This window comes from Macaca thibetana, chromosome 11 (assembly GCF_024542745.1).
Source record: "Macaca thibetana thibetana isolate TM-01 chromosome 11, ASM2454274v1, whole genome shotgun sequence".
NCBI lineage: Eukaryota > Metazoa > Chordata > Mammalia > Primates > Cercopithecidae > Macaca > Macaca thibetana.
The window spans coordinates 107,941,251-107,960,113 of NC_065588.1; the positions used below are offsets into that span (position 1 = coordinate 107,941,251).

Consider the following 18,863-nt stretch of genomic DNA (forward strand, 5'->3'; position numbering starts at 1 on the left):
CTGTGTGTGCGGGGGTGTGGGGAGGCAGGTCCCCCTTCACCACGCTTGAGAAACTGCTTGTTACTCAAGGAAGTTAAACCCCAAACAAATGCCTGTCACAACGCCTGCCACACTGGCCTCCTGACCAGTGTGGCAGGAGCACAGCAGCTGAGTGCTCCCTTAGGCTCCAGGAGGAGGGGTTTTCTTCAAAAAAAGGAAGTGGTCATGGCCTGGCCTGTCTTGTGGGCCTAAGAATGTTTTTCATGGCCTCTGAGGTTAACCTTGCCTGTTCAGTAACACAGCTGCAGAGAGGAAAATGGGAGTCAGGCTGTGGGCACCCCCACATCTCCCTCAGATCCTCTGCCTTGAGGGCTGGAGGCCCTGGGGACCCTGGGAATGCTGCCTGCAGACAGGCAGGTCCCTGCAGGCCCTCCACCTTTGCTAGATGATTCTGCCCACCACTGTTGAGGGAGCCACAGCTCTGGGCCCAGCACGAGTCCAAGCCTTGGGGGAATGTGCAAGTAAACAAATCAGGCCAACTGCTGGCCTTTGGGGTTTGCATCTCAAGTAGGGGATGGTGGTTAGTGCCTCGGAGGCCTGGGCACGTGATGGGGCAAGCACTGCTGGGGCTGGAGGCTGAGGGGAGGACTCTCTCCAGAAGAGGTGTCTCAGCCAAACCTGCCTGACAAGAAGAAAGGGCAGGCTGGGTGCTGCGGGTCACACACATAATGTCAACACTTTGGGAGGCCAGATGGCATCTGGATGCCAAGACCTGTGCTCGCCAGGGCCTGATTTCAGATACTGTCAGATCATTCCACAACAATCCTACAGAGGCTGCAAAGAGACAATTCCAGGCAACTTGTCTGGGCAGGTCCCCTTCAAGACGGCAGCTGGGAGTGACACCGAAAGAACAGGCTCCAGTGATCTCTGCTGCATGTCCCCATTGTAAGTCCCCTGGGGTTGTCTGTCACCACCCAGGGCTTCAGAGTTCCCCAGGAATGCCTTGGGTGTGCCAGAGCTGTCACTCAGAGACCGCTCTGGTTGGTATTTCTGCTGCCTTCCCTGCTGTGACATGGGTGCAGATTTCTCCCCTTCGTCCATTTTACCAAAATGGATGTGCGTTGGGACAGGTGAGTCCCAGACTCCAGCGGCCTGGGCCCACATCTGCAAGTAACCTGGGACAGGGTTTCTTTTAATCAAGTTGACTGAATGGAGAAATGGCCCAGGGGATTTTCTATCCTATCAGCGTTAGACAGATGACACAACGGTGAAGAGCTGTCAGAGGTAAAGGTGGACACTAAAGTGGTAGGAACAAGTTTTTATTTATTTTTCTGAAACAGAATCTCACTCTGTTGTCCAGGCTGATGTGCATCGGTGCCATCTTGGCTCACTGCAACCTCCACTTCCTAGGTTTAAGCAATTCTCCTGCCTCAGCCTTCCAAGTAGCTGGGATTACAAGCATGCGCCACTATGCTTGGCTAATTTTTGTATTTTTAGTAGAGATAGGATTTTGCCATGTTGACCAGGCTTATACTGAACTCCAAACTTAAGTGATCTGCCTGCCTCAACCTCCCAAAGTGCTGGGATTACAGGCATGAGCCACTGCACCCAGCAGGGACAGGTTTTAATCAGTCATAAGTCATTGCCATAGGGAGCAGGGCCCAGTGGGAACTGAGCTCCACTTGGATTTGTGCGTAGGTGATGGGAGGGGTGGTGTTTGGGAGGGGGGCTCAAGAGTCAGGAAGGGGAACTATGGAGAGCAGGAAGGAGCGTGGTTGGCGTGACACCCGTCTGGGTTTGCTAACTGGCTCTTAGGGTTAGGCTCCTGCCCTCCCTCGGAGGCTCAGGGACAGGGTTCATCTTCTAATGTTGCTGGAACAAACAGTAACTTCTTTCAGCAGCTTTGGGCTTTCTCAGGGAGGTATGGGCATCCCAGGGATGTGGTCTTGAGCTGTTGGACACCATGTAACTGTTAAGTCTTTTCATGAGAGTATGGGGATGTGGACTTAAGCATTTGTGTTGAAAGTCTGCAGTTTTTCTAGGCCAAGTTTGAGGTCTAGTGGAGATGGGAGCTCAGAGGGAGGCTGGCAAGAGTGTGGTCAAGGAGAGAATTTTTGTCAGGACTGTGGCTCTGGATTCAAGTGGCCCAAATTCAAATGGGTTTATTTTTCTTTATTTTTATTTTATTATTATTTTTTTTTGAGACGGAGTCTCGCTCTGTCGCCCAAGCTGGAGTGCAGTGGCCGGATCTCAGCTCACTGCAAGCTCCGCCTCCTGGGTTTATGCCATTCTCCTGCCTCAGCCTCCCGAGTAGCTGGGACTACAGGCGCCTGCCACCTCGCCCGGCTAATTTTTTGTATTTTTTAGTAGAGACGGGGTTTCACCGTGTTAGCCAGGATGGTCTTGATCTCCTGACCTCGTGATCCGCCCGTCTCGGCCTCCCAAAGTGCTGGGATTACAGGCTTGAGCCACTGCGCCCGGCCTCAAATGGGTTTAAATCCTGGCTCTGTGACAGAGTAGCTGGGCAACCTTGGGAAATGTTCCTTCATCTTAGAGACTTAGATCTCTTGTTTTATTTATTTATTTAAATTTTTTTTAGAGACAGAGGTCTCACCATGTTGGTCAGGCTGGTCTCAAACTCCTGAGCTCAAGCAATCCTTCTACCTTAGCCTCCCAAAGTGCTGGAATTATACCACACCTGGCCAGATTTGTCATTTGAAAAATGAATAGACCAGTCCTTGCCTCCCAGAATCACCTGAGGATTAAATGGGATGATGCGTGGCTTACCATAAGCCACAGCACACACCAGCTGTTCCTGTGTGGCTGGAGTCAGGAGCAGGACCGGCTAAAGAGGAGGTCTCGGCTATGCTCACACTGGGGTGCAAGCATGTGGGGCCTCATATGGGCTGAGGACTAGCCTGGACCAGCTAAGATGCCATGCTTCTCACACTTAACTAGCAAAGGAATGCCACTGAGATCAGGTTAAAATGCAGAGTGTGGGCCGGGCGCGGTGGCTCAAGCCTGTAATCCGAGCACTTTGGGAGGCCGAGGCGGGTGGATCACGAGGTCAGGAGATCGAGACTATCCTGGCTAACATGGTGAAACCCCGTCTCTACTAAAAATACAGAAAACTAGCCGGGCGTGGTGGCGGGCACCTGTAGTCTCAGCTACTTGGGAGGCTGAGGCGGGAGAATGGCGTGAACCCGGGAGGCGGAGCTTGCAGTGAGCCGAGATCACGCCACTGCACTCCAGCCTGGGAGATACAGCGAGACTCCGTCTCAAAAAAAAAAAAAAAAAAAAAAAATGCAGAGTGTGGTGTGGTGGGCCTGCTTTCCTAACGCACTTGCAGGTCGTGCTCCTTGTTTTGGGACCCACTTTGAGAAGCGAGGGTAAGAAAGGCTTGACTTCCCTAACCTGATACCCAGGGGAGGGAGAATGAGCGACACCACCTGGCTGGAATCATAAGAGCTACTGGGTATTTAGTACATACCAGATGCCAAGAACTATCTGTATATTATTATTATTTTGAGACAGAGTCTCACTCTGTCATGTAGGCTGGAGTACAGTAGTATGATCTCAGCTCACTGCAGCCTCTGCCTCCCGAGTTCAAGTGATTTTCTGTCTCAGCTTCCTGAGTAGCTGGGAGTACAGGCGTGCACCACCACGCCCGGCTAATTTTTGTAATTTCAGTTGCGACGGTTTCACCACGTTGGCCAGGCTGGTCTTGAACTCCTGACCTCAGGTGATTGACCCGCCTCAGCCTCCTAAAGTGCTGGGATTACAGGCATGAGCCACTGTGCCCGGCTGGTTATTTTGAACTCTCTAACAATTGGCAGATCCTTTTATTCTGCCCCTGCTAGAGATGAGGAGACAGGGGTTCAAAGGAGTTGCACAACTTGCCTAAGATCACACAGCTTGTCAGTGAATTCAAACCTAAATTCAGAAGATCCTGGAGCTCTTTCTACTCCATGGCATAGATTGTTAAGATCACCTCCTGAGAGGTACTGGCCTCCTCGCCTAGGAAAGGAGGAAGATGATGAGGCTCACGTCACCAAGGAGAGCATGCTGTGCCCTCAAGAAGCGCATGAGCTTCTGATACTTCCAGAATAATTTCCGGGATGCACCCCCCGACTGCCTCTTAGGGGGTCAGGCTCCACCAGGGGGTGTCTGCCCTGTGCCCTTGGCTGCATGTGGGGTGTCGAGCCAGCTGTGTGTCTGAGAGAGAGAGAGAGAGAGAGAGAGAGAGAGAGAGAGAACATATGCAAAAAAAAAGGGCAGAGCTGGGGCTCAGGGCTGACCACATTTTTCCTCCTACCTGTGAGGGCAGATGTCTTACTGTGTTTTGTTTTGTTTTGTTTTGTTTTTGAGACAGAGTTTTGCTCTTGTTGCCCAGGCTGGAGTGCAGTGGTGGTATCTTGGCTCACCGCAACCTCCACCTCTCGGGTTCAAGCGATTCTCCTTCTTCAGCCTCCCAAGTAGCTGGGATTGCAGGCATGCACCACTACGCCTGGCTAATTTTGTATTTTTAGTAGAGACGGGGTTTCTCCATGTTGGTCAGGCTGGTCTAGAACTCCCAACTTCAGATGATCCGCCCACCTTGCCTCCCAAAGTGTTGGCCACTGCGTGAGCCACTGCGCCCAGCCAGATGTCTTCCTGTTAAAATGGAGCTTTGAATTCCCCACCTAACATCATTGTTTGCAACAACAACAACAAAGAGCTTCCATAGACTGAGTCAGTGTCCCAGAATGGGGACTAAACAACCAAACATCTAGAATCTCACCAGTCAGTGACCCTGAAGGAGACCTCAGTCACCATCTTTGTTAGAGAGCAAGTGGAACTAGGGTTTTTTTAAGCCTGAAAACACATCAGTTGTGCCCTAACAATGAAAGGTTTCGAGTAGTTGAAAGCTAAGAATTTGAATATCTTAGAGGAAGTTAAGTGGCTTGAGGTGTTTCCACAGAAGGTCTCAGCACTGAGAGAATGCCTGTGCTTCTGCCGGCCCCATTCCTGCCAGTGAGCCCACAGACATGGGGCGATGAAGAACCAGGAAACAGATGGAAAGAAACGTGGAAGAGAGGAAAGCGCTCTGTCAGGGCAAAATCTTGGTTGAGAGTTAAGTTTTAGTTCATGCTTTGGAGAGACTGAGCCACAAGGAGCCATAATTATATTAGAGTTTCAGCACATCCAGGTGATCTTTGTCTGCAGTATTTTGTTGAGGACAGCATGAAAGCAGCTGAGGCCGGATGGGGTGGCTCATGCCTGTAATACCAGCATTTTGGGAGGCTGACGCGGGTGGATCACTTGAGGCCAGGAGTTTGAGACCAGCCTGGCTAACATGGTGAAACCCTGTCTCTACTAAAAATACAAACATTAACCAGGCTGGTGGTGCATGCCTGTAATCCCAGCTGCTTGGGAGGCTGAGGCAGGAGAATTGCTTGAACCCAGGAGGTGGAGGTTGCAGTGAACTGAGATGGTACCACTGCACTGCAGCCTGGGCAACAGAGAGAGACGCTGTCTCAAAATTAAAAAAAAAAAAAAGCACCTAAGGAAGGCTACTATGGTCACAAAAGACTTCCCAGAAGATGGGACTTGGGCTGGATCTTGATAGGGAAGATTTCCATAAGGAGAGAGGGCAGGACGTGGGTGGAAGAGGTGCATCAACAGTAGGGCACCAGGGATGAGAGAGCTGCTGATTAAGGTTATGGTGAGCACCACAGACTGCAGACAAACCAGAATAAATGAACCTGTGGACCAGCGTGTCCTGCACTGAGACACACACCACACACACCAGGAGGGACGAATAAGCACGTTGCCCACACGGTATCGATGTATGCGACTGTGGATAAGTCAGCTCATTTTCTCCTTCCCCTCCCCACAACCAAGTTTACTGCTGCTCCTGGCTCCCCCATCCTGGGGAAGAGCACATGGTAGGAACCTCAGCACCCCCTCCACTCCTCTCTCGCCCTCATCTCCACACAGCTACCTGTCAATTCCACCTTCATGCTCTCTCTGCCAACTGGGCCCTCCTCATCTCTCTGGCTGTGGCCTGCCTCACCTCTACAACTGAGTTTCCATGCAGTTCTCAGAGGAATCCCTTGAAGGCACATGTGCAACCTCTTCATTTCTAGGCTGAAAGATCTTGGTTAAGAGAAATATTAGTACAAGCTATTAAAACAGGAGGCGGCCAGGCGTGGTTACACATGCCTGTAGTCTCAGCATTTTGGGAGGCCAAGGTGGGCCGACTGCTTGAGCCCAGCAGTTCAAGACCAGCATGGGCAACATAAAGAGACCCTATTTCTACCAAAAAAAAAAAAAAAATTAGCTGGTGCCTTAGTCCGTTTTCATGCTGCTGATAAAGAAATACTGGAGACGGGGCAATTTACAGAAGAGGTTTAGGCCAGGTGCTGTGATCCCAGCACTTGGGAGGCCAAGGCAGATGGATCACCTGAGGTCAGGAGTTCAAAACTAGCCTGGCCAACATGGTGAAATCCCATCTCTACTAAAAATACAAAAATTAGCCAGGCGTGGTGGCATGTCTTTAATACTAGCCACTTGGGAGGCTGAGACAGGAGAATCGCTTGAATCTGGGAGGCAGAGGTTGCAGTGAGCAGAGATTGTACCACTGCACTCCAGCCTGGGTGACAGAGTGAGACTCTGTCTCACAAAAAAAAAAAAAAGACAAAAGGAGTTTAATGGACTTACAGTTCCACATAACTGGGGAGGCCTCACAATCATGGCAGAATGCAAGGAGGAGCAAGTCACGTTTTACACGAATGGCAGCAGGCAGAAAAAGAGCTTGTGCAGAGAAACTCCCGTTTTTAAAACCATCAGATCTCGTGAGACTCATTCACTATCAAAAGAACAGTGCAGGAAAGACCCACCCCCGTAATTCAATCACCTCCCACCAGGTTCTTCCCACAACACGTGGGAATTGTGAGAGTTAGAAATTCTAGATGAGATTTGGGTGGGGATGCAGCAAAACCCTGTCAGGCATGGTGGCATGCAACTGTAGTCACAGCTACTCAGGAGGCTGAGATGGGAGGATCAATTGAACCTGGGAGGTCAAGGCTGCAGCGAGTTGTGATTGCACCACTTCACGCCAGCCTGGGTGACAGTGAGACCCTGGTCTTGGGGAAAAAAACAAAAAAGAGAAAGCTACAGTGATGAAAACAGTGTCGGGCCGGGCGCGGTGGCTCAAGCCTGTAATCCCAGCACTTTGGGAGGCCGAAACGGGTGGATCACGAGGTCAGGAGATCGAGACCATCCTGGCTAACACGGTGAAACCGTGAAACCCCGTCTCTACTAAAAAATACAAAAAACTAGCCGGGCGAGGTGGCGGGAGCCTGTAGTCCCAGCTACTCGGGAGGCTGAGGCAGGAGAATGGCGTGAACCCGGGAGGCGGAGCTTGCAGTGAGCTGAGATCGGCCACTGCACTCCAGCCTGGGCCACAGAGCGAGACTCCGTCTCAAAAAAAAAAAAAAAAGAAAACAGTGTCATACTGGCACATGAATAGAGAGATCAATGACACAGAATATACTGTAGTTCAGAAATAACTACTTACAGCACTTAGTAGTAAAGAGATGACTGGCAGGATGTATTTGTGCCATATATGATAGACAAAATGTTAATTGCATATACATATAAGTACCTACATATAATACATATAAAGTACCTACAAATCCATTTCAGAAAGACCAACAATCCAATAGAAACTTGAGCCAGAAACATGAGCAGCTAGTTCATAGCAGAGGAAACATGCATGACTTCATCTAGGCAAAAATGCTCAAGCTCACTTGTAAAAGAGAAGCAAATTAATGTGGTAGCGAAATGCTACTTTTTTGTCTCTCAGATTAGCAAAGCTAAACAAAAATCCTGAAACTTCTACTGGTGAGGGTGTAAGGAAACTCAGACATGACAGGGAGTGGGGCATAAATTAACCAAACTTCTTTGGAGGGTAATATAGTCCTATCTGTATTTAAATTGTAAATATTCTTTGTTCCATTTCTACTAATTTCTTTTTTCTTCTTCTTCTTTTTTTTTTTTTTTGAGACATAGTCTCTATCACCCAGGCTAGAGTGCAGTGGCACAATTTCGGCTTTTGGCTCACTGCAACCTCTGTATCCCAGATTCAAGCAATCTCCTGCCTTACCTTCTGGAGTAGCTGGGATTACAGGCATTGCCACCACTCCTGGCTAATATTTTTTCTTTTTTTTTTTTTTTTGTATTTTTAGTAGAGACGGGGTTTCACCATGTTGGCCAGGCTGGTCTTGAACTCCTGATCTCCAGTGATCCACCCACCTCAGCCTCCCAGAGTGCTAGGATTACAGGCATGTGTCACCGTGCCAACCTCATTTCTATTAATTTCTTAAGCAAATCAAGAACATATATTGTGGCATTGTTTGTAGTGGCAAAAGATTGGAAACAACCTAAATGTCCATCGTAGGAAATTCATGAAATAAAACTACTTCATGTATCCAGAGGAATACCATGAAACTGTCGAAGAGAATGGGGACATGTTCCTTATGTGCTGTGACAAAGCGATCTCCACACACAGTATTAAGGGAAAAAAAGTACCTGGCGCAGTGGCTCACACCTGTAATCCCAGAATTTTGGGAGGCTGAGGTGGGCGGATCACCTGAGGTCAGGAGTTCGAGACCAGCCTGACCAATATGATGAAACCCCATCTCTACTAAAAATAAAAAAATTAACCAAGTGTGGTGGCATGCACCTGTAATCCCAGCTACTTGGGAGGCTGAGACAGCAGAATCGCTAGAACCTGGGAGGTAGAGGTTGTAGTGAGCCCAGATGGTGCCAGCCTGGGCAACAAGAGTGAAACTCCATCTCAAAAAAAAAAGGTGCTGTTGGGAAGGGGAATTTGGGGCCTTCATGGCTGCATTCAGAGAAGGAAGGGAGTCTTGCTTATCAGATTATCTCTGCAGCTGATCTCCAAACCTATTTCCCTTCTTCCTGGCACACAGGGCCACTCATTTCCCAGACTCTTGCATGGAGGCACAGTTGTGTGATTGAAATCCAGCCAGGCAAGCAGGCTCAGCCCACGGAAACCTCCCCTGGGCCACCCTCCATGCCTTTTCTTCCTCTGGTTTGTGTGGAATGGTGCTGAGCCCCAGGACGACTTTGGTGGAATCTGGTATTCAAATCAGAGTCCCGCAAAGAAAGGAGCCTGGGTCCCTGAGTTCCCAGCTGGAGGAGAATTCCAGGAGTCCACCTGTTGGAAGCAACATGAGCAGGGACTTCATTGCATTTCCACTGGAATTCTGGGGCGTCTCTCTTGCAGACAGTAATTAGCTGTAATATCCCTTTGGCATCGTATTAGCCCTTAAAAGCAAAGCAAAACAAAATTCACACACTCTGCAGGCCTTCTTTGGCCCTGGAATCCACATTTTGCTTTAGCCAAACTCTCTGGCCTCAGCTCCAGGGGCTCCAGCCACAAACAGCTCCCTGGACGCTTGTTGCCTAGATGTGCACCTTTTCTGCAATTCTCTGCTGTCCAAACATCTCTCTTCTGGCACAGCTCAGCTCCTGTCACTTCTCCTGGCACAGCTGAGCTCCTCTCACCCACTCCTCCGGCTTTTGCTGACATTTATCTGGCTGAAATACACACATTTGACTGGGTATCCCACCTCCCTTCCCAGCCAGTGTCCTCTGTTCCTTCCTGCATACCCAGTGCCCAACCCCAGCATGTGTCTAGAAAAAAAGAGTTGGCAAAATCCTTAGATCCACCTGAGAAGAGTTAAGAAGCAAATTCATGGCCGGGCGCGGTGGCTCATGCCTGTAATCCCACCACTTTGGGAGGCCGAGGTGGGCGGATCACGAGGTCAGGAGATCGAGACCATCCTGGCTAACATGGTGAAACCCCGTCTCTACTAAAAATACAAAAAATTAGCCGGGCGTGGTGGCAGGCGCCTGTAGTCCCAGCAGTATACTTGGGAGGCTGAGGCAGGAGAATGGCGTGAACCCGGGAGACAGAGCTGGCAGTGGGCCGAGATTGCGTTCCAAGACCCTCCCTGCCCTGGCCCTGGTCGCCTGTCCCCCTCTCTCTCCCCTTGTTAACTGGGCTGCATTCATTCTTTCCATTTCTCTAACACGTGCCATGTCCCATCTCCTGGCCTTTGCCCTTGCTGTTCCCTCTCATCATTCAGGTCTCATTGTCATTTCCTGACCATGCTACTTACAAAAGCAGTGCCCTCTGCCCCATCCATGTCACCTCGTTCATCTCCTTCATCTCCGAAATGATCTCGCTTTTGGATTTACGGCCGGTCTCTTCCCCTGGAGCATCAGCCAGGGAGGTCAGGGTCGCCCTGGCTCGGGCCTGTTCACATTGGGGTCAAAGGCACACATTGGGGGCTCAACCAAGGCGAGCTGCGTTCGCGGGGCCGGGTCTTCCCGCACACGTGGAGGGCGGTGGCGGGTGCGGAGGCGCCGCGCGAGCCGGGAGGCAGCCAAGGGCAGGGGATACCTAGCGCCACCCGCTCCGCCTGCTTCAGCTGCGCGCCCCAGCCCAAGGATGGGAAGACGCGGCCCCGCCCCCGGCCCGCTCCCGGCCCGCCCCCGCCTTCCCATTGGCGGTCGCGCGGGGCGGGGAGCGGGGTCGGCTCTGTGGCCCTGAGCCCCCCTAGCCCTGCCTTCCGTCCGCTCGCAGCCCGCTATCCTGCTGCCATGTTGCGTGCTGCCGCCCGCTTCGGGCCCCGCCTGGGCCTCCGCTTCTTGTCAGCCGCCGCCACCCAGGCCGTGCCCGCCCCCAACCAGCAGCCAGAGGTCTTCTGCAACAAGGTGAGCCCCCCGGCCCGGCTCGCGCTTTGTTCTCCGGCCCAAGTTCCCGCAGGCCCCGCGCCGCCATGGGCCTCAGTGTACCCATCTGGGGCTCGAGGGACTTGCAGAGGCTGAGCTGGAAGCACATCTGCCCCTTCCTCTCCTGCAAGCATTTTAGCCCCTTCGCCGCCTCTGACAGTCCCCGTCCCGTTTCCCCTGACTTGGGCCCCCGCTCGGTCTTCGCCCAGCCTCGTTCTGTTTTCCAGCGCCAACTCTCGGGATTCCGTTCCCCCCACGGTCCTTGGCTTTCGGGTCTCCGCGGGGTCCCCACCCTCAACCACTTAGAAGACGCGGCCAAGTCCCTCTTTGCGGGAACTTTTCTGTCTTTTCCTTAGTCATCCCCTTTATCCCCTGACTCATGCCCTCATCCAAGGAGTTCAAAAGGAAAAACCAGGAAAGAGGTGATTTGCAGCCAGCGTTCTCCAGTTCGCCAAGGGCGAGGCCACGCCAGTGGGCGCTCGACTGCTTCCATCGCTGGGAGTGGGGAATCCTGGAGGACCTTAGGCCCCAGGGCGCCGACTCCAAGGGGTGTCCGCGGCTTGCAACGCCGGCTTCGACCAAACCAAGGAGGAGCTTTCCAGGATAAAACCGATTCCCGTGGTCCATTTATTGATTGCTCAATCAGTAATACTTTGGAATATTTTTTATTTTGATCTTTGAGTTTGGGCAAAGTTCTAGACTTCACAGAGGCCGAAACTGGTAATGAAAGAGTTTGTTTTGTTTGTGCCAGTGCATGTTGGCTGCTTTCTCTGACTTAAGTTTCTCCTATAAATGGTAAGGGGCTCAGAGGGTGAGGTTCACACAGGTCCTCATCAACCGGTCACTTCATAGTTAATCACAGCTCCTGTCCTCTCTGCACAGCCTTTGTGCCTGGCACTGTTCTAAGGGTCTACCTGTTTTGCAATTTAAGGTAATTCTTACAACAGCCTCAGTAGGTAGGGACTATAATTCTCCATTTTATAGATGAAGAGACTGAGTCACAGAGAGGTTTAGTGACTCACCTGAAGACCAAAGTCAGTGGCATAGTTGGGGTTCACAGCTGAACTTCCAGGAGTAAGCCCCTGACCAGAACATTTCATGGTATGTTGTGACTCTGGGTGGGAACAAAGGGAACACCGATCCTCTGGGACTGTTGCTGATTTGGGATGCTGTAGAGCTGACTCCTAGCCAGCTGCTTTCAACAGCACACCTGCTGGTCTGGCCCTGAGTGTGGCTGCAAATCTGGATATAGGTGATGGGTAAAGCCACATGCGTGTGATTTTAGGGGATGTTACAAAAGTCATTTGCAAGGGAATTTTTAAAAAGATAAAATAAAATGTCTTTTGTATAACACAAGCTAAAAAGGCAGCAGCTGTGGCTCCCTTGGCAGCCTGTGCAACTGAGGAGTTCATGCTTGGAAGACTTGAGCATCAAAAGATCTAGCAGAGGCCAGGAGCAGTAGCTCATGCCTGTAAATCCCAGCATTTTGGGGTGATCCCTTGAGCCTAGGACTTCGAGATCAGCCTGGGCAACCGCAAGACCCTGTCTCTAGTCTCTACTAAAAAAGTAAATTAGTCAGGTATGGTGGCACATGCCTATAGTCCCAGCTATATGGCAGGCTGAGGTGGGAGGATCCCTTGAGCCTAGGAGTTCGAGGCTGCAGTGAGCTATGATTGGGCCACTACACTTAGTCTGAGCAACAGAGCAAGACCCTGTCTCATAAACGTCCTCAAGGAACAGCCATCACACTAGGAACCCTTGTGGCCACAGGATCTGATTAAGATCTTTATCCTTCATCACATGCAGGTGAGGCAGCTGGGTCCAGAGGTGCACCCAGGCCTGTGGGTAACACTTCCTGTTCTCCAGATTTACTCTGTGGGTGTAGGCTGGAGAAGTGGAGCCAATTCCCGTGGTTGCTTTTCTTTATCAGACTTTTTGAGATCATTAAAGTAACACATGCCCACTGTATAAAATTGCAGAGGACTGACAACTCTCTGGACACAGTCGGCCAAGGTGGTTCATGCCTGTGATCCCAGCGCTTTGGGATGCCAAAGTGGGAAGATCGCTTGAGGTTAGATGTAAGGCTGCAGTGAGCTATGATTGTGCCACTGCACTCCAGCCTGGGCAATGGAGCAAGAACCCATCTCTTAAAAAAATAATAAGTAAATAAACCTCTCTGGATACCCCATTGTACTCCCTCCAAGAGCACTGTGAACAGGTGGGTGTGTCTCTTGTAGACATTTTTTCATTTACAAGTGCCTGCAGCGAGAGAGAGAGAGAATGCAAGCACACCAGAATTTTTTTTTTTAGACATAAATGAGATGCAACCACTTATATTCTGAAGCTCCCCGTCTCACTGAACAATGTACCTGGGTTATCATTCGAGTACGTTCAGATCTTATTTAACCCTTTCCAAGGACTACAGAGCATTCCACTTTGGCGGCACCATGCTGGAACTGGCCCTCTTAGAGCCCCCTGGGCTGTTTGCTGTGTGGCCTTGATGCCGACTCAGCAGGAAAGAGGGATGTTGTGTACAGCAGTGGACTCTGCACCTCAGCTGCCTCATCTGTAAAATGGGGTAAAATGGCTGGGTGCAGTGGCTCACACCTGTAATCCCAGAACTTTGGGAGGCTGAGGCGGGTGGATCACGAGGTCGGGAGTTCGAGACTAGCCTGGCCAATGTAGTGAAACCCTGTCTCTATTAAAAATACAAAAATTAACAGCGAGACTCCGTCTCAAAAAAAAAAAAATATACAAATATTAGCCAGGCACGGTGGCGCGCCTGTAATCCCAGCTACTTGGGAGGCTGAGGCAGGAGCATCACTTGAACTTGGGAGGCAGAGGTTGCAGTGAGCCGAGATCATGCTACTGCACTCCAGCCTGGGTGACAGAGCGAGACTCCGTCTCAAAAACGAAAGGGGATAAAATTCCATCTGCGTCACCGAGTTGCTGGGAGGACCAAATGGGGTGAGGCTTCATGGCCGCTGGTGCCTCCATATTGATTGCAGCCTTAAGCAGGAACTGGGATAATAGTGACGCTGTGAACTTGCAGTATCTTGGTGATCAAACTCCATTTGATATGGATGCTGTTATATTTGCAATTTGTTTCCTGAAGGGGTGAGCTAGGTTGTGGTAAAGTAGAATGGGAGTTTGGGGTGAATTAAAACTTGCATCTTTATTCTTACTCTCTCTTTCTATTTTTGTTTTTGTTTTGAGACAGGGTCTCTCACTGTTGCCCAGGCTGGAGTATAGTGATGCTCACTGCAGCCTCAACCTCCCAGGCTCAGTCAACAAGTTACCCTCCTACTTCAGCCTCCCAAGTAGCTGAGACTACAGGCATACCCTACCACACCTGATAATTTTTGTATTTTTCGTTTTATTTTATTTTATTTTATTTTATTTATTTGAGACAGACTCTTGCTCTGTTGCTCGCGCTGGAGTGCAGTGGTGTGATCTTGGCTCACTGCAACCTCCACCTCCTGGGTTCAAGTGATTCTCCTGCTTCAGCCTCCTGAGTAGCTGGGATTACAGGTGCCCACCACCATGCCTGGGTAATTTTTTTGTGTTCTTAGTAGAGATGGGGTTTCACCGTGTTGGCCAGGCTGGCTGGTCTTGAACTCCTGACCTCAGGTGATCCACCTGCCTTGGCCTCCCAAAGTGCTAGGATTAAGGCGTGAGCCACTGTGGCCAGCCTAATTTTTGTATTTTTTATAGAGATGGGGTTTCGCCATGTTGCCCAGGCTGGGTATTGAACGCCTAGGCTCAAGCAGTCTTCCCTCCTTGGCCTCCCAAAGTGCTGGGATGACAGGAGTGAAGCACTGAATTAAAGAGAGAACTGACAGAAAGGCAATTAAGGATGGATTTCCCAAGGCTAGGTGTGGTGGCTCACAGCTGTAATCCCAGCACTTTTGGAGGCCAAGGTGGGAAGATTGCTTAACCCCAGGAGTTCGAGACCAGCCTGGGCAACATAGCAAAACCCCATCGCTACAAAAACTTTAAAAAATTAGCTGGACGTGGTGGTGAGCGCCAGTAGTCCCAGCTACTTGGGAGGCTGAGGCAGGAGGATTGCTTGAGCCAAGCAGTTTGAGGCTTCAGTGAGCTTTGATCTTGCCACTGCAGTCCATCCTGGGCAACCCTGCAAGTCTACATAGGCACCGTGCAGAAATGTTCATTGCAACTTCTTTTATGTCAGTAAAAGCTTAGGAAATAAGCCAGCTTGAGCTCCATTGGGAAATAGACGAACACCAGTTACAGTTATGTTACAGTTATAGTAGGGAATAATCCTCTGCACGTAGCAGTTACAAATCATTGGCTGGACCTGTACAAATAATGTATCTCAAAAAGAATATGTCAAGGAGGAAAAATGTCCAGCACTCTACACCATATGAAACCATGAAAACTGTATAAAACAAAATTTTATATTGCACGTAGATAGACAGATCTCCATAAAAAATATGTAAGAATGTGCTGGAAGGAAAATTCTCCTTGGTGTGAGGATGGTTACTGCCTGAGTGGGCAAGACAGGATAGGGAACAGGCAGGACAGGATAAGGGTAGTAATGAACAGGGACTCTGGCTTCATTTAAATGTTTGATTTCTTTAAAAATTGAGCAGGCACAGTGGCTCACGCCTGTAATCTCAGCACTTTGAGAGGCTGAAGCCGGCAGATTGCTTGAGCACAGGAGTTCGAGACCAGCTTGGCCAACGTGGTGAAACCCCGTCTCTGCTAAAAATACAAAAATTAGCTAGGCATGGTGGCCCACGGTTGTAATCCCAGCTACTCGGGAGGCTGAGGCATGAGAATCACTTGAACCCGGGAGGCAGAGGTTGCAGTGAGCCGAGAGAGAGTGAGGCCTAGCAACAGAGTGAGACTCCATCTCAAAAAAAAAAAAACAACAACAAAAAGAAATAGATTTAGGCAGGCTGGGTGTGGTGGCTCATGCCTGTAATCCCAGCACTTTGGGAGGCCAAGGTGGGTGAATCACCTCAGGTCAGGAGTTCAAGACTAGCCTGACCAATATGTTGAAACCCTGTCTCTACAAAAAATACAAAAATTAGCCAGCATAGTGGCATGTGCCCGTAATCCTAGCTACCCCGGAGGCTGAGACAGGAGAAACGCTTGAACCCGGGAGGCAGAGATTGTGGTAAGCTAAGATCACACCATTGCACTCCAGCCTGGGAAACGAGTGAAACTCCATCTCAAAAAGAGAAAAAAAAGAAATAGATTTAGGCAGCCCAGAGAGTCTGGGGGTGTCACTGGGCCCCACCTTGGTTACTTCTGCTTCTAATAACATGTTTTTTTTTTTTAGATGGAGTCTTGCTCTGTCGCGCAGGCTGGAGTGCAGTGATGCGATCTCGGCTCACTGCAAGCTCCGCCTGCTGGGTTCACGCCATTCTCCTGCCTCAGCCTCCTGAGTAGCTGGGACTACAGGCGTCTGCCACCACACCCGGCTAATTTTTTTGTATTTTTAGTAGAGACGGAGTTTCATCATGTTAGCCAGGATGGTCTCGATCTCCTGACCTCGTGATCCGCCCGCCTCAGCCTCCCAAAGTGGTGGGATTATAGGCATGAACTACCACGCCCGGCCCATGTTTTTAATCAGAGAACACAAATGGGCATTCGGTACTTCCTGCCTGCCCAGAATCTGTAGGACACACTTGAGTTTCAGGTGATGGGGCTATAATAATGTTTGTGTTCCTGAGGTCAAGTTGAGTTGAGAATGTACATGTTGTGGACATTGGGTATGTATCCCCTGCTCCAGTAATCATGATTATTCATCACCTATTTTCTTTCTTTTTTTTTTTTTTTGTTGGAGACGGAGTCTCGCTCTGTCGCCCAGGCTGGAATGCAGTGGCGCGATCTCCACTCACTACAAGCTCTGCCACCTCCTGGGTTCACACCATTCTCCTGCCTCAGCCTAACTAGAAGCTGGGACTTCAGGCGCCCACCACCACGCCCGGCTAATTTTTTTGTATTTTTAGTAGAGACTGGGTTTCACCGTGTTTGCCAGGATGGTCTTGATCTCCTGACCTCGTGATCCACCTGCCTCAGCCTCCCAAAGTGCTGGGATTACAGGCATGAGCCACCGCGCCCGGCCTCATCACCTATTTTCTATCAGGCCCTCTACTGAGGACTTCTACCTGCATTTCACCCTTCATCCTTCCTGCAACTCTATAAGCCATATGTCTTATATGCTGTCCCATCTTGCAGGTGAGGAAACTGAGGCTCAGGGAGGTCAAGTTCACATTAAGTATAACTAAGGGCATGCTGTGTGAAGGTTGGGCAGGGCAGAATTTGAAGCCCACTTTCAAACTTAAAACTTAGTGTGGCCGGGCGCGGTGGCTCAATCCTGTAATCCCAGCACTTTGGGAGGCCGAGACGGGCGGATCACGAGGTCAGGAGATCGAGACCATCCTGGCTAACACAGTGAAACCCCGTCTCTACTAAAAATACAAAAAACTAGCCGGGCGTGGTGGCGGGTGCCTGTAGTCCCAGCTACTCGGGAGGCTGAGGCCAGAGAATGGCGTAAACCCGGGAGGCGGAGCTTGCAGTGAGCTGAGATCCGGCCACTGCACTCCAGCCTGGGCGGCAGAGCGAGACTCCGTCTCAAAAAAAAAAAAAAAAAAAAAAAAAAACAACTTAGTGTGAACTTGACCTCACTAACTGATGATCAGACCATAAGAATGTATTAATAAACATTTAAGGGACAATTGAACAGAATTTTAAAATCAGGGGGAGCCATGTTTGTATTGTTCACTTTTGCATTCCTGGCACCTAGCACCTTGGCTTAGGATCACTGTTGGGTAAATATTTATTCAATAATGAGTGGTTGCCATTTATGAAACCATGTATACAGTTTTGTGCTCCAGAAGTGAGGTAAAGGGTTGCTTAATGGGAACCCAGAATTTCTACTCAAAAGTGCCTTATTGCAAAGTATTTGGTAGTTTAAAAGAGTGGGAATGTGGGGACACATAGGGAGTGGTGAAATTGGCCCAGGGACAGTCCATTGCAGCAAGATAGAGGTTGCCAAACTGTAAGCAGAACGACAAGTTGAAACCGCGCCTGTCTGGCAAACAGTCCAGAGTAGAATGGAACCTCCCATCTTTGAAGTGGTGAAAAAAGGCCCTGGGGTGGAGGAGTGGGGCGGAGGGCTGGCGCTGGGGTGGAGGAGTGGGGCGGAGGGCTGGCGTCGGTTAGTCTTTGTTCGGAAGTGTCACGAGCAAGCCTGGGGAGATGGCTGCCCCTCACCTTGATCCCGAACTAACCTGGGGTTCTGGATGATGTGTGGGGAAGAGGAAATGTATGTGGCATTCCATGTTTGTCTTGGACTTTACTCCCTGGGATCTTGTAATACAAGCAATGGCATCTGCTTTCCATCAGACTTAATTACCGAACCGCAGATTAGCAAGTGAAAGAGCACATGCCATTGGATCCCAGGCTGCAAAACCCCGCCATTAGCTTGTACACTCTGGGAAAATAAGGTGTTCCAGGGACGAGGATTTCCTAGGTAACATGCCCAGTTCTTTCATGCTTCAAAGATTGAACTGAAATCTTTCTAGAATGTGTCCTACCTCCTTAAATCAGAACTAATGAACACAGTTTAGCCTTTCATTGGAGACCCTGGGCATATGATAACCACCCGTTGTCTTGAGGTCTGGGGGGTGGTGGCCGGAATTTCATTCTCTCCTGGCCTTGGTCTGGCCTCCGCCCCCAAGGTCCAGCTGTCCTGCTCTGGGTACTGACCCTGACCCAACTTCTGAGCCCCTCGGCCACCACCATCACCACTAAGTCTTTGCCTGGCATGGAGAACAAGATATCGAAGGTGAAGAGGGATCCTGTTACCCTCTAACTCAGTAGTTCTGATTTCTACACAGTAATCTGCCCCACGTTTGCAAAAACGCATGGGAAAGGATTCGCCACAGCTGTTGCTGGAATGATGATCACTTGCCCTGAAAGTGCATTTGTAGGAAATCGTTAAATAAACCATGGCCTGACCGTGTTGAGGAATGCTGTGTGGCTTAACATGAGGCAGAGCTGCCTGTGGAATAATGTCCAAGAGAAACTAACTGAGAAAA

The 18,863-nt window shown here is 50.1% G+C and overlaps 1 protein-coding gene across 1 annotated transcript in view; it reads left to right on the plus strand.

Annotated features, from left to right (window-relative positions):
* Positions 1-18,863, plus strand: part of ALDH2 (aldehyde dehydrogenase 2 family member) — a 419,735-nt gene that overhangs the window by 370,912 nt on the left and 29,960 nt on the right. Inside the window, exon 2 of the mRNA XM_050749773.1 lies at positions 10,628-10,770. Coding sequence (XP_050605730.1) covers positions 10,657-10,770 — 114 coding nt within the window. The 5' untranslated portion in view covers positions 10,628-10,656. The remainder of the gene's footprint in view (positions 1-10,627; positions 10,771-18,863) is intronic.